General features: G+C 35.0%; 1 protein-coding gene across 1 annotated transcript in view; it reads left to right on the plus strand.

Annotated features, from left to right (window-relative positions):
* Nucleotides 1-24540, plus strand: part of CAND1 (cullin associated and neddylation dissociated 1) — a 43207-nt gene that overhangs the window by 12722 nt on the left and 5945 nt on the right. The window contains exons 2-10 of the mRNA XM_059936437.1: nt 2432-2575; nt 11254-11408; nt 13556-13679; nt 14984-15240; nt 15321-15426; nt 16693-16838; nt 20060-20352; nt 21910-22051; nt 22412-23905. Of these exons, the coding sequence (XP_059792420.1) occupies nt 2432-2575; nt 11254-11408; nt 13556-13679; nt 14984-15240; nt 15321-15426; nt 16693-16838; nt 20060-20352; nt 21910-22051; nt 22412-23905 (2861 nt within the window). The remainder of the gene's footprint in view (nt 1-2431; nt 2576-11253; nt 11409-13555; nt 13680-14983; nt 15241-15320; nt 15427-16692; nt 16839-20059; nt 20353-21909; nt 22052-22411; nt 23906-24540) is intronic.

The following is a 24540-nucleotide window of genomic DNA, read 5'->3' on the forward strand; positions in this document are numbered from 1 at the left end:
CTAGGTTCTTCAGAACCATCCTCCCATCACTTTTAGAATAAAGACTAGAATCCTAGTAAGATCTTCAAATCTCTCTAATCTTTTGGCCCCTGCCTACTTGGCCATAACCTCCCCACTCCCCACACACAGTTCCTTTTCATGCTTAAGATCTCAGTCTTCCCTGATACACAACTTTCATTCCAGTCTAGGTCATGTTACTTTGTTATCCCATTATCTTTTCTTTGTGCCACATTCCTTTCCTTCATAGCATTTATCTCAGTTCATAACTACATATGTAAGTACTCATATATGTAGTTTTAAAAAATCAATATGCCTCTATTCAACTGTTACGTAAGTTCCAAGATAGCAGGAAGCAATTGTGTTTGCTTTTGCCAGCCCTTGTATCCATAGCACCTAGCACAGTACCTGACAAATAAAAGGTTCTCAGTACATAGTGAATGAGTATATACAACCTTTCCCATCTTGACCTCAGCCTACATTTCCATCTTCCTGTTAGGTTTCTATTTCCCTGTGCCTCAGACACGCTGAATTGCTTCACTCTGAGGTATTATGCCCCTCACCACCACCACCACCATGCACACAAATACACTTAAAATCCCGAACCAGCTTTCCCCATGCAAGCCCTGGTAATCCTTTGAGATCCAAACTAACTATCGGTTCTTTGGTGTGATCATTGCCAAACACCCTTGAGTGTTTTAGAAAATTTGTGTGAGATTCTTCCATTTACCTGTCTGCTGTGTTAGATGAATAAGTTAAGAGGAGGGGACTGAGTATAAATTTATCATCTCAGTCCTTAGCCCCATACCTAAAGCAGTAAATGCCTAAGAGATGTTTTACAAATTGACTTTTGAATCTTCCATAGACAGCTTTCAAACTGGTCAAACAACTTCCTTATAAGATTTATAGTGCAAACCTTTTAACACATGAACAGAAGGAACTTTCTGGTTTCAGGGTCACAATTAAGTTCTTCTTATAACCTCATAGTATCTCAATCCAGGTTTTCTGAGTTTTAAAAATATTATCTATTGCTAATTTTGCTGGTGCTCATTTCAACTTTTAAAAAATGTTTAACCATTAATTATTGATTTTTGAAAATCAGTAGACTTCTTTATTAGAGTATAAGCTCTCTGAGGCTAGGAGTCAAGAGACTCCTATCTTATCTGTTCTTTGCTCATAGTCCAGCCTTCGTAGCATCATAACAGGCAGTGAATAAATAAATGGTAAATAAAGGAAGGATTCTGTGTACCGGTATAGTTTCTTCAGAACTATAAAGTAACTTTTTTTTGTTTATTGGGATTACATGCTTTTTTACTTAAATTGATGATCACTCTGTTTTCTCTTCAACCAGATGATTAACATTTCAGGGGTTCTTAGAGGTCCTAACTGGTATGGTTGTTTAATGGATTTTATCTAAGTAAAATAGTTAAGGTGCTTTTCATGCTTTGTGTGTAGAAGTGCCTGCATTAGTGTTCTATTCAGTTTGTTTTTTTAACTTTCTGGAATATTGTGTGGTTTTAATTTCATTTTGTCATCATATAAAATGGGGAGGGGCTTCCAATTAGGAGAACAATGTTAATTTTTAAAAGGCCCATGCTTAATTTACCTTGTATTATCCCAATTGGAACGTCTGCTTTTCTTTATAAGCAGTTAAATAAGACTTGATAAGAACTGTGCTAGCGCATAGTTTAAAACTTTGTCCTTTGGTAGTGGTTCTTAAGGAAAGGGGGCTGGATGTCAGTTGGAATAACTTTTTGGAATCACCTCTTCATCGTTTTGAAAATACATTTGATCCTGGTGGTGGGAGTTGGGGTGGAGGTGAGAATTTGCATTTTGGAATTTTCCCAGTGATTTGTAATATGTAACCCCCAATCCAACACAACAGTATTACACAGGAAGGTATTCTTAATGTTAGTTAAAGACTTCTAGATAAAATTCAAATCACATGCAAAGAAAAAGTAAAGAGAAGCTTTTCTTTCCCTAAAAGCAGTGATGCAATTACAGCTGACCCCTGAACAATGGGTTTGATCTGTGTGGGTCCACTTATATGGGAAATGTTTTCAATAAATACGTACTACATGTATGTACTACACGATCTGTGGTCAGTTGAATCTGCAGATGCGGAAGTGCAGATGTGAACGGTGACTGTAAAGTTATACATGGATTTTTAGCGAGGTGGGGGGAGGGTGACCCCCTTGACCCCCACGTTGTTCAGTGGTCAACTTTATTAGAATGAAAGAGCATTCATTGAAGGTCCGGTCAGTAAATTTGAAATCAAGACTAACCCGGGGAAAATAATTTTAGCCATGATACCTTATTTAGAAGAGTAGATCAGGACTTAGATATGAATGATAGCATTGGATTTGAAAACGGTGATTTTTTTTATTAGTGCTTAAAAAATTTTAATTACCAACAAATTTTAATTTTTTCATAGGTTTATGGCTACAAATGATTTGATGACAGAACTGCAGAAAGATTCCATCAAGTTGGATGATGATAGTGAAAGGAAGGTAGTGAAAATGATTTTGAAGTTACTGGAAGATAAAAATGGAGAGGTACAGAATTTAGCTGTCAAATGGTAAGTTGTTTTTTACTTGCTTCCTACCGCCTTCACTTTCCGTTAAAAAATTCAGTATAACTGGTAAATTATCTTAGTCTTGTACTATGTCTTTCTGGAGTTTTTCTTTAGAATTTGTAGGTGATTTGGTTTAGTATTTGTACTTGGTACATGAGACACATTTCCTTATATGTAGTTTCTGTATTGGCTGGACATGTTATTTTAATTCTTATGAAATACATGTAGGAAACTCCAGAAAGAGTAGTTCTCCTACTTGTTTGGCCAGGTTTTTAAGCTAGGTTAAAAGGCCTGTCCATCTCTGTATTCCGGGGAGGAGGGGTGGTTTTAAGAACCAATGACAAGGAAGTAAAAAATAAGACTTGATAAAGGATAACAACAGTTAAAACCATAGTTAAATTAACACTGATGATACAATAGTTACAAAGAATCTTTCCTAAAAATTGAGAATTTCAGTTACCTTTGTGTGTATGGGGGAATTGATGGCATCTTGTTAGGTGTGATTTTGACAGCTGGACTGTTATTCTTAGTTAAAGGTACAGAATTTGAGTTCTTGGTAAATTGTATTAGTGCATCTATTTAATTTATGCGTACCAAATATTAGAAACCCTTAAAAATTTACAAGTAAGTTATTAGTAAGTATAACTTCTGGTTTCATATAAAAATTAAAGTATAGAATTTTATGTCATTTTGTATGGCATATAATATCTGGTATCAATTTAAATAAAGTCTTGTCATTATTACCTTTGTTGGATTTTCTTATAAAGGTTTTACATTTATTTTAGGCTAAGGTTTTACATATCTGCTGTAAAAACAGGCAAAAGTATGAGAAATCATTGGTCAGCATAGGATTTCTAGACATGTAGTACAACTTTCTTTAACTTGGGACATTAGCAAGTTTAAAATCAAACGGGTCTTCAGAAAATGGTAAGTTGCAGAATAATGCGAATGAGTCTAGTTTTACTTAATTATTTTTCATCTTTTGTTTCTTTTGCCAGGTGCTTATTAATAAACAAATTGTTTGGTTCAAATTATGTGCTGAGCAATAAGCAGCCTTTAAAAATGGTAATAAAATGTAGGCTTTGTCCCAGATTGAGAGGTGAGAGGTACGAGGTACACAGGTCTTCTTTGTTCACTTGAGTATGAATCTTGTTAGAAACCTGAGCGTTTGAGCTTTTGATGATCTTTTATACTTAAAATTTAACAGGTTGGGGGGAAAATGACGTATATTCAGGAAAATAAGAAAGGAATTAAGATATTAACAAAAGTAATATATTAGGTGATAAAACCCAAGAACTGATTCTTGGAGGAGGGAAAATCCTAATAGATAGAAATTGGAAAATTTATCAAAGACTCATCACCCAAAAGAAACTCATGCCCAGAAATCTTTCACACAACTCTTTGAAACCTCAAAGAGCAGATAATTCCAGTATAGATAGTTTTTGAACTATTTCAGAACATAAAGTATGAAAACCTTGCAGTCTTTTTTTTAAACCAAATACTGATGATAAATTCTGACTAAATACAACACTAAAAAAGAAAACTACACACCAGTTTCATTTAAATGTTCAAAATAAAATCCAACAATACATTAAGTATAGTATACTTTGACCAAGTGGGGTTCATTTATCCCAGGAGTATAAGGACAGTTTAATATTATGTGCTTTATTAATATTTTTATTCCATCATGTTAATAGATCAGAGGAAGAAAAAAATAATGTAAACAATAAGAATTCAGTGAAGGAACTGGATGTAAAATTAATGAACAAAAATAAGTAGCCTTCACATAAGCAAATAACCAGTTAGAAGATATGGAAGCAAATGTCCATTTATTATAGTAACAGAAAGACAAAATGCCTAGCAATAAATGTGACAAGAAATGTTACATTGGTGACCTTGGGTGAGGGTGTTGCGTGGTTTAAGGTAAGGTTACAATTTTCTTTTTAAAAACTTTCTTTTATAGAAGAAAAGCTTTACTCTTGACCAATAACAAAAACGTACTTGCAGAAAAATGTACTTGGAACCAGTGGAAAGACATCTCAGGTCCTTGGATAAGATAACTCAACAGGGTTGTCAGTTCTCTCCAGGTTATTTTAATGCTAACTTAATTCTAAAAATCAGTAAGTTTTTTCCACAAGCTAGACAAGTTGATTCTAAAGTATATTTTGGTGGAAGGGAGAAGAGGGACAGGGTATTTGCTCAAGACAGACAAAAAATTCCCTGAAAATTTCTGGAGTTGGAGGTGTGTTGGCTAGCCCTACTAGATACGAAAACATACTCTTACGTTGATCTAAGGAAAGCAGTGAGGTAGTGAGGCATTAATAGACCAGTAGTGTAAAATGGAATGGAAAGTATTCGATACATGATGCAGTTGGTGGCATCATGAGAAAAGCTGGACCTTTTTTCAAAGCACTGGATAACCATTTGAAAAAGATAAAATTGTGTCCTTACCTCACAACTTCCCTACTTAAGGTCAACATTGTTCACCTTAAATTGGTTTTATGTTGGATGTATTAGTGTTTTGTGACTTTTTATTACTGATTAGTAGTTCATTGATAGCACAATGATATCTTCCTAGGTTTGGCTATTGTGAATAAAGAGACAGTGAACATTCTTGTGTGAGTCCTTTTCAGGACATGTGTCTTTATTTCTTAGGAAGAGTGAAATTGCTGTTGTCCATTTAGATTTTTAAGAAACTGTGGAATTGTTTGCCGAAGTATTTTTACCATTTTACATGAAAGTACCAGTTTTTCCACATTATCATCAGCAGTTGGTTGTGTCACTCTTCTTTTTTTTTGGGCCGCGGCATGCGGGATCTTAGTTCCCCTACCAGGGGTGGAAGCGCGGAGTCTTAACCATTGGACCACCAAGGAAATCCCGGTTGTGTCACTCTTTAGTTTTAGCTATTCCAGTTGGTGTATAGGTGTAGTTTTTTTTTTTTTTTAAATACTTTTTTTGTTTAATTAATTAATTAATTAATTAATGACTGTGTTTGGGTCTTCGTTTCTGTGTGAGGGCTTTCTCTAGTTGTGGCAAGCGGAGGCCACTCCTCATCGCGGTGCGCGGGTCTCTCACTATCGCGGCCTCTCTTGTTGCAGAGCACAGGCTCCAGACGCGCAGGCTCAGCAATTGTGGCTCACGGGCCCAGTTGCTCCGCGGCACGTGGGATCTTCCCAGACCAGGGCTCGAACCCGTGTCCCCTGCATTGGCAGGCAGACTCAACCACTGTGCCACCAGGGAAGCCCTAGGTGTAGTTTTAATTTACATTTCCCTGATGACTAATGATGTCTAATGTTATTTTGTTTATTGGCCATTTATTTATTTTTTTTGTGGACTTTTCCCTGTTTTTAAAATTGAGGCTGTCTTTTTACTGTTGAATTATAGGAGTTCATATATTCTGGATATAGGTCCTTTGGCACATATATGTCTTATAGTATTTTCTCCCAATTTGATGATCTTAAGTTTTTAATTTATTTTAAAATTTAGTTTAGTTTGATTTAATTTATAAATTAATTTCAGCTTTTATGGTTATTGCTTTCTGTGCTGAAGAAATCTTTGTTTATGTTGCAAAGATTTTTCTCTTGTGTTTTCATCTAAAAGCTTTGTAGTTTCAGCTTTTATTTTTAGTCCTGTGATCTAGAATTAATTTTTGTCAAGTGGGAATTGAGCTGTTTTTTTTCCATATGGAAATACAGTTGTTGAAGTACCAATTTATTGAAAACATCTTCGTTTTGGTACTGAATTGCTTTGACATCTCTGTCAAAGTCAGTTGATTATAAAAGTGTAAGTCTATTTCTAGACTCTATTCTGTTCCACTGATCTATTTGTCTGTTCTAATGCCAGTACCATACAGTTTTATTAGCATAGCTCAGGCTTTTTCAGGCTTGGCGCTGTTGAGTTTTGGGGCCAGATAATTCTTTGTTATGGTGAGGTATCTTGTGTATTGCGTGTGTTGTTGGATGTTTAGCAGTATCTAAGCCTTTACCCACTATTTTTGCCAGTAGCATTCCTTCATCCTCCAGTAGGAACAACCAAAAATGTCTCCAGACTTTGCCAAATGTCTGTTGAAGGGCAAAAGTCATCCCTGGTTGAGAAACGCTGGTGTAGATCTATAGAAGTCTGAAGTAAGGTAGTGTAAGTTCTCTAGCTTCATTCTTTTCTCAAGAATATTTTGATTTTTTAAGTTCTCTGTATTTCCATGTAGATTTTAGAATGTTAATTTCTGTTTTAAAAGTAAGCTTGCTCAAATTTTGATTGAGATTGTGTTGACGCTATAGAAATATTAGAAGAGAATCAACAATTAACAATACTGAATCTTTTAACTGCAAACTGTAGTATCTCATAATTATTACAGTAATTTTTGTTGATTCCTCGGGATAGTCTGTCTAAACAATCGTCATCAGTGAATATCCCCCTCTTTCGATCCTGATTTTGGTAATTTGTGATTTCTCTTTTTTTTCCCCCCTCAATTCACTTAATCAGGGATTTACCAACTTTACTAATCTTATCAAAGAACTGACTTTAGGGTTTGTTATTTTCCCTATTGTCTGTTGCCTTATTTAACTGATTGCTTCTCTTTTATTATTCCTTCCTTTCCACTCATTTTTTTCCTTTCTAATTCTTAAACATTTAAAGGTATATATTCTCCTCTAAGTAAATTGTGGTATTTTTATTATCATTCAGTTTGAAATATTTTTAATCTCCATTGTGATTATTTAGAAGCAATTTTCAAATACTTGGAGGCTATCTAGATCTTTATTTTTATTTTTAATGGTTTCTAACTTAATTGCATATGGTCAGAGAACCATACTCTCTAAGGTTTCAGGGAAGTTTATTTGTTTGTTTTGGTTTCTTTTGTCTGCTCATTGAGATTGGTTTTATGGTTCAGCATATGATAGGTCTTGGATGTGGATGTTCCCTGTCCACTTGAAAGCGTATTCTACAGTAGTTGGGTATGGTATATTATAAATGGTAGGTCAGGGTAGCTGGTAGTGTTGTTCAGATTTATATCCTTTGTGATTTTTTTTTCTTTTCTTAATATTAAATACTGAGAAAAGAGTGTTAAAATTTCCAACTATAATTGTCAATTTATCTGTTTTTCTCTTTAATGCCAATTTTTGCTTCATGTATTTTAAAGTTGTATGATTAGGGGCATACGCATTTATAATTATGTCTTCCTAATGTTTGATGTTTTTATGAGTATAAAATGTTTCTTTTTAAATACATTTGGAATATATTTTTCCTTGGAATATATTTTTTCTTATGTTCATATAGCTGCTCCAGTTTTTTTTTAAGATTAGTGTATTCTTCTATTTCAGTTTTTAATCTGTGTTTGTATTTGTTTATTTTTTGGCTGCATTGGGTCTTTGGTGCTGCTCACATGGGCTTTCTCTAGTTGAGGCGAGTGGGGGCTATTCTTCGTTGCGGTGCACCAACTTCTTTCTCATTGCGGTGGCTTCCCTTGTTGCGGAGCACTGGCTTTAGGTGTGCGGGCTTCAGTAGTTGTGGCACGTGGGCTCAGTAGCTGTGGCTCATGGGCTCTAGAGCGCAGGCTCAGTGGTTGTGGTGCATGGGTTTAGTTGCTCCGCAGCATGTGGGATCTTCCCGGACCAGGGATCGAACCCGTGTCCCCTGCATTGGCAGGCGGATTCTTAACCACTGTGCCAGCAGGGGAGTCCTGTGTTTTAAAATTATGTGTCTTGTAGACAGCAGATGGTTGGGTCTTGCTTTTTTTCCTTCTATTCAGTTTCATAATTTCTTCCCGTTGATATGAGTGTTTTAGTCCATTGTTGTTTATTGTAAGTATTGATGTAGTTAGATTTAGGTGTGCCATTTTACTTTTTTTTTTTTTTTTTCATTTGTTTCTTTTGTTGTGTGTTTTTTTGGGGGGGGTTTGTTTTTAATTGTTTTTTTTCATGCCTTCTTTTGGGTTAATCAGATATTTTATAGCAGCAGTTCTCAAAGTTTGATTTGGGGGTCCCTGGGACATCTGTGACCATGAAAGTTCAAAACTGTAATATGAGTAATACTAAGGTGTTATTTACCCTTTGATGCTCATTTTCCCATAAGTATACGGTATAATTTCCACAGGCTACATGACATGTTATATCACAGAAAATTGAATGCAAAAGCAGATGTGAGAATCCAGTTGTTTTAAGCCAAAACATTAATTTGCAAAAATGTGAAACAGCTATTTTTCTCATTTTTTGTTTTTTGGAAAATATAGTTATTCCTTAAAAATGTTAAATTTATGTTAACATGTGCCTTTATTATTGTTACTTTTAATTTTTAATGTGGTAAGCATTGACAGATACATACAGCCCACATAAAGAAAAATTCTTTGGGGTCTTCATTGATTTTCAGAGTGTTAAAAGGGTTTCTGAAATCAAAAGTTGGGAAGTGTCTTGTTTTATAATATTTAATTTTGATTTCGTCTTTTGACTTTTCAGATACATCATCTTTGTGTTATTCTTAAAATTGTTACTCTAGGCTATGGATTATAAATTGCATCTTAAATTTACCACAGTCTTAAAAGTTAATATTGTACCACTTGATATAAATTATGTAAACCTTGAAATAACATTTTTCCATTTACCTTCCTCCTGGCTATGTGCTACTATTGTTTTTTAAATTTGTGTGTGTGTGTCCATAATACAGTATTATTGATAGTTGGGAGAAAAAATATATAGTCTCTTAAATGTAGCCTTTTCTACATATTTACCATTTCTGGTGATCTTTATTCCTTTCTGTAAATCTGAGTTATCATCTGGTTTAATTTTCCTTTAGCCTAAAGAACTTCCCTTGGCAATTTCTGTAGTATAGGTCTGGTTGCCATGTAGTCTCAGCTTTTATCTGAAGTTGTCTTTAATATAAATTTTTATTATTCTTCATTTTTAAAGGGTGATTTCATGGAATATGGAATTCTGGGTAGACACTTTTTATCCGTTTTTTTCTTTTTTAAAATTAATTAATTAATTAATTTATTTTTGGCTGTGTTGGGTCTTCGTTTCTGTGCGAGGGCTTTCTCCAGTTGTGGCAAGCGGGGGCCACGCTTCATCGCGGTGCGCGGGCCTCTCACTGTCGCGGCTTCTCTTGTTGCGGAGCACAGGCTCCAGACGCGCAGGCTCAGTAGTTGTGGCTCACGGGCCTAGTTGCTCCACGGCACGTGGGATCTTCCCAGATCAGGGCTCAAACCCGTGTCCCCTGCATTGGCAGGCAGATTCTCAACCACTGCGCCACCAGGGAAGCCCCATCTGTTTTTAGTTCCATCATTATGCATTCAAATTGTTGTTTTCTAAAATACAGTTTTAGAGATTTTGTAATTGTTATCTGCAGGAGGTTTAGTCCAACAGAGCTATTTTGCCATTTTAGAAGCTAGAAGTCTTTAAATTCATTTTTGGAATTCCTTTTATTTTCAATCCCAATTTGTATTATTTCACATTAGGTCTCTACATATATGCCGTGTGCCTTATTATCATTTCCATCCAGTTGGATTGAGCTGTTCATGGATTTCTCCAACTTCTTTGTTTATTTTTCTTCTTTCTTAATTCTCCAAATCATACTGCCTACTACTTTTCTAGTCAAGCAGTCAGCTGTTATTTATTGAGAATCTGCATGTGAGACATTGATCTGAGCATTTATCAAATTAAATTATTTTCATCATGTCACTAATGCTTGAGAAAATGCATTGGCTCCCAACTTTGCCATATCACATTTAAATTCATTGGCCTAACTTTAAAGATTCTCCTTAATGTCCCAGGTGTTTGCCTTTCCTATTTTGTGTTTCATCTGTCTTTTGCATCAAGCAATTCTTTTGACTTCTCATTTCTTTCAGCATGTATTCTATTCATTCTAGTCTCTCATTTGAAATGCTCTTTTTTTCTAACTGTACCCCATAAATACAAGTACCTAAAAACTTGTCTCCGAGGTGCAGTCTCCTGTCTGTAAATAAATACTAACATTGAATTTAAAAGTTTTTTAAATTTTTTTTAATTGTGCAGAGTAGTGAATGCCTGCATAATTTCTAAAGTAGTTATGTGAGTTCCTTACCTCACCAACCAGATGGTAAATTTTTGAAGATGGGGGCCATACTTTTGTTATTCAATACAGTCTTGAATACAGTGGCTCCTCAATGAATAGTCATGCACCAAACATTATCTCCGATGTGCTAAATTCTGTGGAAAGGACACAGTGGAAGAGCTTTTCCCAGTTACTTGATGCTTTTAAAATTTAAACAAGAAAATAAAAAGAATATAAATTTTTTGATTCATGAGTTGGAGTTGGTGATAGATGGTAGGAAGGAAAGGTCACAGTTGGCAAAATGTGATATACTGGATGGAATTTCTATTGCAGGTAAATCATAGGATCCTTGTTAGGAGCAGACTCCTAATTAGCCTTTTTATTATTAAAAGATGTGTGTATTTGAGGTGTTTGGCGGGAGAGGGTGAAAGCATCTTGAGTTTCATGGTACTGTGATGAAAGTAAGTGGGAAAAAATTGGAAACTGCAAAGAGCTTATTAAGAATTTTTTAACACTCTTATTCGTATACTATCTATGTTACAGGCATAGCATTTATTTCGTGTTGACAGTTGCTAGGCAGAAAAGTTAATGTTTTCACTCATCTGTTTTTCTGTTTTTGTTTATCTAGATTAAAAAAATGTTTTTTCTTTTTTATGTTACAGTCTTGGCCCTTTAGTGAGTAAAGTGAAAGAATACCAAGTAGAGACAATTGTAGATACCCTCTGCACTAACATGCTTTCTGATAAAGAGCAACTTCGAGATATTTCGAGTATTGGCCTTAAAACAGTAATTGGAGAACTCCCTCCAGCTTCCAGTGGTAAGCAAGAATGCTTTTTTCTCCTATTTCCCTTTTATGAATGGAGGTATTTCTCCTCCACCTTTTTTTTTTTTTCCTCCTGACCAGGGAGGGAGAGAGGTATCTATCCCTAAAAGATCTTTGTAAGCATCCCTTTGAATAGTGAAGAAAAAAAAGTCTGGAGTCTTATAGTTTTGCTTAAAAATATTATTTTGATTGAATTTAAGTATCTCTTTGGAATACCAGTTCTGAAGGATTTTTATGTTGGAGCAAGATTTTATATTGTATTAACGTGACTTGCAGAGTAGAGTTAAGCCAGCCTATGCAATGAGAGAAAAGATAACCAAAATCATGAATTATTTCCGATTAGCTTTCTATTTTCAGTGTTAGTTTTGCTTTGCTTTAGAATTTATGATGTAAAACTTGGCACCATTAAGACAGCTGTGAAAGAGTTCAGTTTACTGGTATATTTAATTAAGGCTGAGCCTTTTATAGCTACTTATAATTTTTTTAAAATTTAAAACTGCAATTAACGAATTTGTCAAGTAATTAGCTTTTGACCTCTGACAGATGTTTATGTAATGTAAGTTTTAGAATTTGTCTTGACTGCTAAGCTATAGGCTAAAATTGCAGGCTAAAGTTACTGTCTCATCTGCAAATGGGGTGAAATTACTCTCTCTTTCATGGAAAGATATATATTGGTAATAATGTAGTCTTAGTATGTAGTTTTCACTCATTTACTTAATAAATATTTATTATTCTCTATGCTAGGTATCATGCTAGATAGTGCGTGTATAGTATTTCACTTTGTCTAAAAATGTCAGTCATATGGGAGGTCTTAATGTAGATTGTTAATAAGGGAACTGAAATTCAGAGATTAAGTTAATTCATCCAAAGTTTTGATTACCTGGTTGGATGAAGATTCATACCCATTATCTTTTTTTAGAAAATTTATTTATTTATTTAGTTTTTGGCTGTGTTGGGTCTTCGTTTCTGTGCGAGGGCTTCCTCTAGCTGTGGCAAGCGGGGGCCACTCCTCACCGCGGTGCGTGGGCCTCTCACCATCGCGGCCCCTCCCGTTGCAGAGCACAGGCTCCAGACGCGCAGGCTCAGCAGCCGTGGCTCACCGGCCCAGTTGCTCCGCGGCATGTGGGATCCTCCCAGACCAGGGCCCGAACCCGTGTCCCCTGCATTAGCAGGCAGACTCCCAACCACTGTGCCACCAGGGAAGCCCCCCATTATCTTTTAATGCAAAGGTGATGGGTTTTTTTCACTATATCATGCCAATGTTACTTTATTTCACCAACTCTGAAGTATGTTATTTATAGTTGTATTAGCTACATTGATATTTTCCTCATTTTTTCCCTCTCATTGAAACATGTTTGTTTTTAGCTGATTTCTGGCTCTAACAAGAATTCTATTAACCATTCAGATTTTTACTTTCACAGTTTCTTGTTTCCTTTTTTTTCCTCCCTGGTCAGTAACAACACAGATCTACTTTAAAATAGTCATAATCTTTATTGATGAGTCTCCTGGAACAACATTTCTACTTTGTTTGGATTGGAAAGGATCTTATTAGATTATTAGTAAAGAGGACTTAAATAGAGAAAAATGTCATCGCTGCTTTCCAACCTAGAGGTGTAAGCACTACAGTTACTATTAGCTCCATAGCTGGCATTCGTGCCAGTGCACAGAAATACTTGTCCAGTAGAGTTTACTGAATCGATACTGTTTTCCCTGTGTCATGTACTCCTGCAGCGGGGTCTAATTCTTACTTATGTCTAATAAATTATTTGATTGAAAAACAACGTGTTTTGAAACATATTTTTCTTTTTTAAGATTTTTTTTTGATGTGGACCATTTTTAAAGTCTTTATTGAATTTGTTACAATATTGCTTCTGTTTTATGTTTTGGTTTTTTGGCCTCGAGGCATGTGGGATCTTAGCTCCCCAACCAGGAATCGAACCCTTGCCACCTGCGTTGGAAGGCGAAGCCTTAACCACTGGACCGCCAGGGAAGTCCCTTGAAACATATTTTTCTGACATGGATCTCTTGAGTCAGTTTTAAAATCAAGTTTAGAGTTGCTGAATATTTGCTAACTAGCATGAATATGAGGTGGAATTCAACATACTTGCCTTGAAATCATAATCGGTTTCTTATTCATGCAGGCTCTGCATTAGCTGCTAATGTATGTAAAAAGATTACTGGGCGTCTTACCAGTGCAATAGCAAAGCAGGAAGATGTCTCTGTTCAGCTAGAAGCCTTGGATATTATGGCTGATATGCTGAGCAGGTAAACATGACTATTGTTTGTATTACTTATAATACAAATATTTGTGCATTTGTTAAGAACCCTTTCTGATAAATACAATAAAACTTGGTCTAAAATTATTCATGTTTAAATTGTGTCTGTTTTATAAATGTGTGTGGTTAGGAGTGAGGGAAGAAAAAAGCTAATTATATTATCATGTAATACTGCATAGCAAGCATATTTCTTGTAGTTTTGAAAAATAATAAAATTTGTGATTTAAATATTTCAGCAGAGTTTTTATATTTTGTTTTACTCTTTGGTATTCTTGAATACAATGATCTACTTGGATAAGGAGATGTGCTGGTAGTAGTGGCAAGTTTTCCAGTTAAAATAATGCTGGTATTCTTCAGCAACCATGTTTTTAGAGCATGTGTTGTGAGGGTGGAAGGAACTTGGCTTTATATATTTGTTGCTTTTCTACTTTTCCTTTGGAAGTCAAACTTCAGAAGATAGAAAGAGATCTAAGCAAGTCCAAGGGGGAAGTAACCTTAAAAGACCTGTCAGTTTCAGTTTGTCCCTGATTCTTATAATCATTATATGTCATCATTATTTGTCTGTTATTTGTGGCTAATTCACTTGAACTTGAAAATAATCAGGTGCCTTCATGTGGTACAAATATATAGTAAAAGTGAAGAGCTATCATCCTAGCACACAAAGAGCTTATACTTTGCTATAGGAGGTAAGAACACAAATGGCTATAATGTAAGGCAGAATTGGACTAAATATTAACGGAGAGTATAGTGTATTTGGGGGTTTAAAATGGAAGGATCCAAGAAAGTTTGTTATGGAAACAGTGGCGTTTGAATTTAGTTTTGAAAAGTGGGTAGGGCACTGGTGTCTATGCTTAAACATAGAATATATCAGAATATGTAAGTAGTCTTGAGTTGGGAAACATTGTATTCTAATTTTCCAGAATATAGAATGAATAGAAAAGTGGTAGGAGATCATTTTGATACATTGGAGTCTTGTTGAGGAGGGTGAGGAATTTATGCTTAATTTGATAAGTAGTGAAAATTCAGTTAGACCTTTTGTCCTGTGTGTGACCTGATCACTAGCACTATCCTGGCAGGACACAGATGTTTGACTGCTATTGAGTCATTGAACTGCACATGTGAAATGATTTGAAAGAGAGGGTTGGACCAACAAGATCGTTGAAACTTAGTGTGTAGATTTGTAGAGGAAAGACAATAGGGAGAAGGGGTAATCAAGAGATGGTCAGAGGGCAGACATTTCAGTAGTACTTGGACATCTTGTATTTATTTGTTTTCTTTTTATTTTATTTTAAGGCAAGGAGGACTTCTTGTTAATTTCCATCCTTCAATTCTGACCTGTCTGCTCCCCCAGTTGACCAGCCCTAGACTTGCAGTGAGGAAAAGAACCATTATTGCTCTTGGCCATCTGGTTATGAGCTGTGGAAATATAGTTTTTGTTGATCTTATTGAACATCTTTTGTCAGAGTTGTCCAAAAATGATTCCATGTCAACAACAAGAACCTACATACAATGTATTGCTGCTATTAGTAGGCAAGCTGGTCATAGAATAGGTAAGAAATATTTATGTATTGAAAAGTTTTCTTTAAAAAATATTAACGAATGTTTATAAGAACTAATATGCTTTTCTTAGGTGAATACCTTGAGAAGATAATTCCTTTGGTGGTAAAATTTTGTAACGTAGATGACGATGAATTAAGAGAGTACTGCATTCAAGCCTTTGAATCATTTGTGAGAAGGCAAGTTTTTAAGATCTATATTTTTCAAATAAAAATTTTTCTTAAGAATAGAGTAATAATTAAGATCTAGATTAGGTGGGTGAGGAGAAATGGGTTTTACTGACAGCTGGGATTGAGTTTTGGATTTCAAATGTGTTTTAATTAAGTTTTTATTAAACAATGACTGATAACCAATACAGTATTTGAAGCGAATATCATCTTTATTTTAAAATAAAATCCTTACATTTATTTTGAAATGTTTCCTTCTTATTGTTAGGACTTTTCTTTAAAAACTTGGGAAAGGTATTTATAATTGTCTTTCAGTTTACTTTAATAATGTAGTCTTTATCCTGAGAGAGTACCAGGATAAATTAATTAATCTGGTCAGAATTAATTAATTTGGTCAGAAATTAATCTGGTCAGTAATGTATACTAGTGAATTTCATATCTCTTCAACAGTTTTTGAGATGTGTTACAGCCATTTTGCTAGGGCAGTGATTCTCAGTTTTGGAACCTTGGTTCTAATAATAAAAACTGTATTTATGTACAAGAAGGCCATACTGGCTAAGTAGTGAGATTTGGGGTTTTTTTTTTTTTTTTTTTTTTGCTTTTGGCTAGAATTGACAGTGTAGTAGCACAGTGTCTTGAGACTTCACTGTTGTTATTTTCAGTAATTATAAGTAGTTATTTGCCACTCATGGTTTTTGATAGGGAGCTTTTATAGTCATATCAAATTGTTAAAATCAGAAATTGTGAGATTCATTTCTGTCCTTTTAATTGAGAAATACAAATTATTTATTGTTGGGCATTTATTATATGTTCTGTCTTTTCTCAACATAAAGTTAGAAGACCAAGCCTAGATGAATGTACACTGGCATTTTCACCAATAATCCTAGTTACTGAAGAATACATTTATCTGGACTTGGTGTTCTAGTCGTGTGTTGAGAAGATGGAGCATATTCAGATTTCTCTCTGTATGACCCCCACGCTAACTACGTCATACCATTTATTATAGGAATCATCTGACTTCAGAGATGTTAAAGTGTGTGTGGGGGGGTGGAGTTCATCTTAAAATTGATTAAATAAGAGTAATTTGAAAAGTAAATCTTTTTTAAAACCTGAAGTCAGTGGGAGGGAAAGATGAAGGATCATTGGTGTTGAGGGCTGGAAACCACTTTACTATGTTAAAGGGAAGGGAAAAAAATCTGGTAATAAAGCAAAATTGGCAGATACTGAATCAAGGAGAAAAGTATAATTATTCAAGGCAGCTTTTGTTTTTTTCTTCAGATGTCCTAAGGAAGTATATCCTCATGTTTCTACCATTATAAATATATGTCTTAAGTATCTTACTTATGATCCAAATTATAATTACGATGATGAAGATGAAGATGAAAATGCCATGGATGCGGATGGTGGTGATGATGATGACCAAGGTATTTCAAATTAAGTAGAAGGAATTTGTTACATTTTCATGAAAGACCCAGTGTTATAGATGGAGGTGATTTTTACCCAGATTGTACTGTGTTTGTTTGTTTGTTTGTTTGTTTATGATAGTGAAAGTGGGAATAACCACAATATTCAACAAGAGCAAATTGATTTAAAAAATTATGGGGCATCCATGTATTGAACTGCTATGCAGCATGTTCAAAATCATGTTCTTGTTAAAGCAGTTAATAAGTTGAATGAAAAGTGGGTAGCAAAAATTACTCTGTCCCAGTTTTATTTTTTTAAATATGGTGAAAAAAATGTTACTAGTGTTTTTCTCTTGGCAAGCAATTATAAGTGACTTTTGTTCTTTATTTTTCAAATTTTCTACAGTGTTTTTGTAAGGAGGGAAATGAATGTTATTTTAAAAATTATACCTATAGATAACATATTCATAGCAGTTTGGTTGGTTTCATACATAGTTACTTTAATGAGAAATCCTAAATATTGTTTGAGGCTCCATTTAACTTTCATGAATAATTTTAGCATTTCTGAGGCTCGTATGATTGATGTCATTGTGCTGTGATTTGTGGTATTTACTCTGGAAAGGAGTAGCACTTCAAGGACACAGGGTTGCTCGTGTTTAGTTGTTTCTGCTAGTATTAAAAGAATCATAATAGAAATGTTTAAGTTATTGGGTACATGCATCTGTGGATTTCCTGTTAATTATACTTTTAAGTTTGATTCTTTGAATGAATTTAGGTAATGACTTTGCTCTAAAGTCTGTAATTTCATCCATCTTTTTTTTTTAAAAAAAAAAAGGTGCAAAAAACCTCTCTTAATCCCATTTTAGAGTCAAGCAGATACTGCCCAATTTCTTTCCACTACAACAGAACTCTTCAAAAGAATGAATGCTCTCCAGCTCCTTTTTTCCCCTTTTCTCTTAAATCCAGTTTTCCAGTGATTGCCAGTGACCTCAAATGTTTGAGTCTGCCTATTCCTCAGTTCTCAGCAGCATTTCTTTATTTAACTTCCAGGATACCACACCCTCCTATCTTTGTGATTACTCCTTTTCAGTCTCTGTGCTGGTTCCTCTTCATCACCCTGACCACTATACTTTGGAGTATTTCTGGGCTTAGTCCTTGACTTCTCTGTTATGTTCTTATGATCTTGTTGATCTCATCTAGTCTCTTAGCTTTAATATCAATATGCTGAAAAGCCAAATTTTACCTTTATCCCAGACCTTTCCTGTGAATTCCAGGTTCATATATGCAACTGCTTAATTGATTTACTGCTTAGATGTCTAAAATATCTTCTCTCCACCCTTCCCCCACTGCCTGCCCGAACCTGTTTCTTCTTTAGACTTCTCCTTCTCAGAATGGCACCTCCATTCTTCTTAGTTTTTCAGGCCAAAAACTTTGGGGTTATACCTGATCACTTCTTTTACACACCCTCCTCATCCAGTCTCCCATCTCAGGGCTTTCCCCTTACTTCGTACTCATATCTATCTCCCTTTGCAGCATTTTTATTTTCTTCATTACACCTAATCATTTTCTGATACACTGAAATTATTTTCTACCGTACCAGGTTGTAAGCTTCATGAAGGAAGAGATTTTAATTTTAGTCTTCTTTATCAATTGCTTTATCCCAGTGCCTGGGACAGTGCTTGACACACATTAGACACTCAGTAAATGTGTTATATTAACCAAGGGAAACCTTAGCTTATAATAGGAATATCCTTTGAAAAAGGAGTAGCATTTTATGTTCCAGATTTTTTGATTGTTGGTTTTTTTAGTGTGGTAAGTACTGATGTTGAATAACAAACCAGGTCCTTCGGCTGCTTTATCAGGTACGTGGATTATACCTAATATCTTTTTATCATAGTGTTATTGTAACTTATAAAACCAACATAATTTTCGTGATTAGGCTATTTAATTTTTTATAACCTTTAAGTATATTTCTGTAAAGTAATTCCTATAGTTGGGTTGCCATTGGAAATTTTTCATTTATTTATGTGCTTTAAAATAATCTATTTGGTAGTACCCTATAATTTTTCTTCCAATAGGTATTGGTGAATAAATCAAATGCCTTGGTTTAGCAGTATTTGGTTGGGTTTTACTATAAAGTGCTAAGATGAAATTAAGTAAGCCTTCTGGAGATTGGAAAATTTTCCAAGGCATAGTTGGCTACATTTAGCTGTCACTAAGCTAATTGGAATATAAGCCAAAGAAGTGATGATATCTTTTTTCCCCCACTGAGGAATCATTTCAGGACTATAGTTCTTACATCTAAGAATAACGAAATTATTGTTAGTAATTTTAGACTGTCCTGAGAACTGCTAATATGTAGGCCATCCTCCTGACTTCATGTTACCCAACTGATTCGGCTTGATGGTGTTAGAAGGAAATAATTTTCAGAGATTTCACACACACAAAAGTTAGCAAGAATATGTAAGTGAGAGAGAATTGTTAATGCTTATGCTTGGAATATTGTTTTAAATGTTTAACAGGAGTTTGGAGAAGCTGGTGCTCTGTTATGTGGGCAGAATTTTCTTGTTATAATTGAGAAAGTATAGTTTATTTAAGCTATATTAAGATAATATCTTGAAAGGTTGAGAATATGCATATTTGTTCCTAATAGCCCATCAACAAATTTAGTGAAAAGCCTTGTAGTCACAAAGAAAGCTGATGTCAGGATTCTTTTTCTCCCCTGAAAAATTAGTTTCACAGCATGACCTGGGATTGGTGATCATTCTTTTTAACACATCATCTATACCACAAATCTATTTTATAGTTTATCTTATAAACTCCCCAGTTGTTTGTTTGATTTTCCTGTAGTGTCAAGTGAATCTTTTGAATTGAACTTCTATTCACATTATTTTAAAAGGCTGGGACATTTATGATTTTACAAATATTTATAATCTGAAGAAGTTTCATGTGTTAATAAATGATTTTAAAGAGTTAATAAGCAGCTCATTACCCATAAATAAGAAAATGTTTAACAAATTAAAAACACAATCAGATAATTTTTCCTTAGAGGTTTGTTTATGTGTAAATTTTTATAAGTAAATTCTGCCTCCGATTTAAGTACTGGTTCTTTTTAAACCTATCTATTGCTGTATATCTTAGTGGAAAGTTAGAAAACTATCTTAGTTATGAATATCAGTTCAGTTTCTATATTAAACTTTTCTTATGATTAATAGCCTGTTAACATTAAAACTTCTCTTTAGGGAGTGATGATGAATACAGTGACGATGATGACATGAGTTGGAAAGTGAGACGTGCAGCTGCTAAGTGCTTGGATGCTGTAGTTAGCACAAGGCATGAAATGCTTCCAGAATTCTACAAGACCGTCTCTCCTGCACTGATATCCAGATTTAAAGAGCGTGAAGAGAATGTAAAGGCAGATGTTTTTCATGCATACCTTTCTCTTTTGAAGCAAACTCGTCCTGTGCAAAGTTGGCTGTGTGACCCTGATGCAATGGAACAGGGAGAAACACCTTTAACAATGCTTCAGAGTCAGGTCAGTTTAAAAGTGTGTTTTAAAAGGTCATGCTAGTAAATGTGATCTTTTAAAGTGGTGTTTTTATATGGAAATATGAGTTCCAGAATAGCTTTAGAGAAACAGTTCTGGGATATGTTTGTATAGTAGTTTATGGATGCTCATATTACATTACTTGTAAATAATTTATTCTGATTGAAGTTTTCTTGATTTTTCCTGGCTAAACAATATTAGCTTTAAGATTCAGTGAAGTAGTCTTTATCTTTGATTAATGGAGAAATCTTAGGGCGGTGGAATTAGACTACTTGTGTTGATAGCTTCCTTCCCTCCTAATTTAGCTGTGTGATCTTGGACAAGTTACGTAGACATTTTATTAAGGCTCACTCTTCTCATTTGTAGTTAGGGTTTACTTAGAACTGTCTACCCGAGGTAGAGATGATATGATCTATGTAAACATACAATGAAGCCTGCTACATAGTATTTATATATACCAGCTATTGTTATTGATAAAATACATATTTTTTCACTTGAGGACATCTTTTCTAAGATCCTAAACGTTAGCTCTGTATAGCCCCCATTTGTTGAATATTTAGTACATGCTAGGTATTTGCCTCTCTTACATGCAGTCTCTGCAGCAGCCCTATGGGGTACATATTTGTCCATTTTTGTAGATTACAAAACAGATCTTGAGAGGGACTAAACAACTAAACCAGAGGAGGGGATGTACATGCCATATCTTGTTTTCAAGTAGTAAAAATTTTAAAAGTTTGCGGTGAACTTAGAGGTGAACACTGAAGATTAATTGTAGAAGAAAAAGATAAAGTGTATGGAGGACATAAGCAATTGACTAAGTATATGGAAAGCAGATAAAAATCACAGGAAATTTTGATGATGCTGTGGTGAATTAATTAGATAGATGTTTTCTTTTGCCACTAGTTCTCTCACATCATTGTTCGATATGGTATGTGTCTGTATCCTGGCATCCATAAGATTTATTGGTAAATTCCCTGTTTAGTATTTACTGACTGACATTAGAAAGTTTAGAAGCAGATGTCTTTGAATCTTATTCCTGCCGCTTATAACTACATTTGAAGTGAGGTTGATTTCATTGTAACAGCCAACAAAAAGCAAACACAAGGACCCATTTAATGGTTTCTTTTCCATAATTTGTCTTTTTTCTTTAACTGCTTGTATGTGCTATTTCAGTTTCAAAAACCATTTATAAATTATGCTCCTAAAGTTTTGGTTGAAAATTATTTTATTGTTTAGATCTCTATTTAGTCTTGTGCATTTCATAAGTAAAATTAATCCAGGAAGACTTTTGTTGCTCTGTAGAAAGCTAATGATAGCTTTTCTCTGCTCTCTTATTTATCAGTATCAAGCTAATATAGTTTCAAGAGAACATATATAGTAGATGCAACAAAGTTTGTATTGTACAAATTGTTGACAGTTAGTTAGTGGAATTAGGAATTTGACCAAAAAAATTCTTCCATTTGTCCCCATCCCCTGTAATTTGTGTTAAGTGTACTGAGGAAGTACCAATAGCTGAACCAGCTAATGAGCACTTGATAATTACAGGTTCCCAACATTGTTAAAGCTCTGCACAAACAGATGAAAGAAAAAAGTGTGAAGACCCGACAGTGTTGTTTTAACATGTTAACTGAACTGGTAAATGTATTACCTGGGGCCCTAACACAACACATTCCTGTACTTGTACCAGGTATGAAAGAAATAGTAAATCACTTTTGGGACTTATTATGGACTTTATTAAGACTTAGATAAGCTTAAATAATTGTTTCCTTGAAAAGGATAATTTGTGACAACTTTGCACATGGAACTAACTTTTTTACAGAACCATTGAATACCTAAAGTTAAAAGTAAAAAGTTTAAAATCGTACCCTAAAATTTTTTACTTTAATATTTATCATAGCTTGTGGAATTTCAACTGCTTTAGAGATAATATATAGTGGGAACTTTAGCAATCTTTTAGGGATTAGTTTTAAATTTTAAAACTAGCTTTAAATTCATAAAGGTGCCATGGATAAAAATACTGGATTTTTCTTTTTTGGTTGGGTTTTAGGAATCATTTTCTCACTGAATGATAAATCAAGCTCGTCAAATTTGAAGATTGATGCTTTGTCCTGTCTATATGTAATCCTCTGTAACCACTCTCCTCAAGTCTTCCATCCTCATGTTCAAGCTTTGGTCCCTCCAGTGGTGGCTTGTGTTGGAGATCCATTTTACAAGATTACATCTGAAGCACTTCTTGTTACTCAACAGCTTGTCAAAGTAATTCGTCCTTTAGATCAGCCTTCCTCGTTTGATGCGACTCCTTACATCAAAGATCTATTTACCTGTACCATTAAGAGGTTAAAAGCAGCTGACATTGATCAGGAAGTCAAGGAAAGGGCTATTTCCTGTATGGGACAAATTATTTGCAACCTTGGAGACAATTTGGGCTCTGACTTGCCTAATACCCTTCAGATTTTCTTGGAGAGACTGAAGAATGAGATTACGCGGTTAACTACAGTGAAGGCGTTGACACTGATTGCTGGGTCGCCTTTGAAGATAGATTTGAGGCCTGTCCTGGGAGAAGGGGTTCCTATCCTTGCTTCATTTCTCAGGAAAAACCAGAGAGCTTTGAAACTGGGTACCCTTTCTGCTCTAGATATTCTAATTAAAAACTATAGTGATAGCCTGACAGCTGCCATGATTGATGCAGTTCTAGATGAGCTCCCACCTCTTATCAGCGAAAGTGATATGCATGTTTCACAGATGGCTATCAGTTTTCTTACCACACTGGCAAAAGTGTATCCCTCCTCCCTTTCAAAGATAAGTGGATCCATTCTCAATGAACTTATTGGACTTGTTAGATCACCTTTATTGCAAGGGGGAGCTCTTAGCGCCATGCTAGACTTTTTCCAAGCTCTGGTTGTCACTGGAACAAATAATCTAGGATACATGGATTTGTTGCGCATGCTGACCGGTCCAGTTTATTCTCAGAGCACAGCTCTTACTCATAAGCAGTCTTATTATTCCATTGCCAAATGTGTAGCTGCTCTTACTCGAGCATGCCCTAAAGAAGGACCAGCTGTAGTGGGTCAGTTTATTCAAGATGTCAAGAACTCAAGGTCTACAGATTCTATTCGCCTCTTAGCTCTACTTTCTCTTGGAGAAGTTGGGCATCATATTGACTTAAGTGGGCAGCTGGAACTAAAATCTGTCATATTAGAAGCCTTCTCATCTCCTAGTGAAGAAGTCAAATCAGCTGCGTCCTATGCATTAGGCAGCATTAGTGTGGGCAACCTTCCTGAATATCTACCATTTGTCTTACAAGAAATAACCAGTCAACCCAAAAGGCAGTATCTACTGCTTCATTCCTTGAAGGAAATTATTAGCTCTGCATCAGTGGTGGGCCTTAAACCATATGTTGAAAACATCTGGGCCTTATTGCTAAAGCACTGTGAGTGTGCAGAAGAAGGAACCAGGAATGTTGTTGCTGAATGTCTAGGCAAACTCACTCTAATTGATCCAGAAACTCTCCTTCCACGGCTTAAGGGGTACTTAATATCAGGTGGGTACCTAGATTTTCTTATCTAAAAAATTTTTGTTTATTAGCAGTTGTTGCCTGGAAAGATGGGCCGAAGTTAAAACATTTCTGTATCTTGTTATATGTAGAACCTATTGCCTTATGTTACGATATGGAGCCATATTCAAATGACACCTTGTTGTTTAAAAGGATAAAGAGAGTGTAGTTAGATAATGATTAAATGAATCTGTTGTAGTTTCTAGTGTTTAATGTATTTTAATGTTACTCTTGTCTTAATGTGGGACAGATGTCTCTTGAATTAATATAGCCAGAGGAGCTTGCTAGAATTAATTACAGTACTAAAATTGGTGAACTAACCTGGTTCAAATGAAAGATTCAAGAAGAGTTTTCAGATTACCAGTGTCAACCCCTGTTGTCCAAGGAGAAGGTAATAAAGGCCATTCATTCTTAGAAATTGCTTTCGTTTTTAACAAAAAACTTGACAGTCATACAGGGGTTTAACCAGTTCCCTTTTGTTGAGGGATAGATCCTCCACTGCTGGTCTCTCAGGCCGCCTCCTTCCTGGAAGAAATTGTTCCTTTTGAAATCTAATGGGATTATGTTTCATAAGATGAGTAAACTTTGCTTCATTAGTATCCTGGAAGTAATAAGAAATACCC

Source organism: Balaenoptera ricei, chromosome 10 (genome assembly GCF_028023285.1).
Source record: "Balaenoptera ricei isolate mBalRic1 chromosome 10, mBalRic1.hap2, whole genome shotgun sequence".
NCBI classification, from domain to species: Eukaryota; Metazoa; Chordata; class Mammalia; order Artiodactyla; family Balaenopteridae; genus Balaenoptera; species Balaenoptera ricei.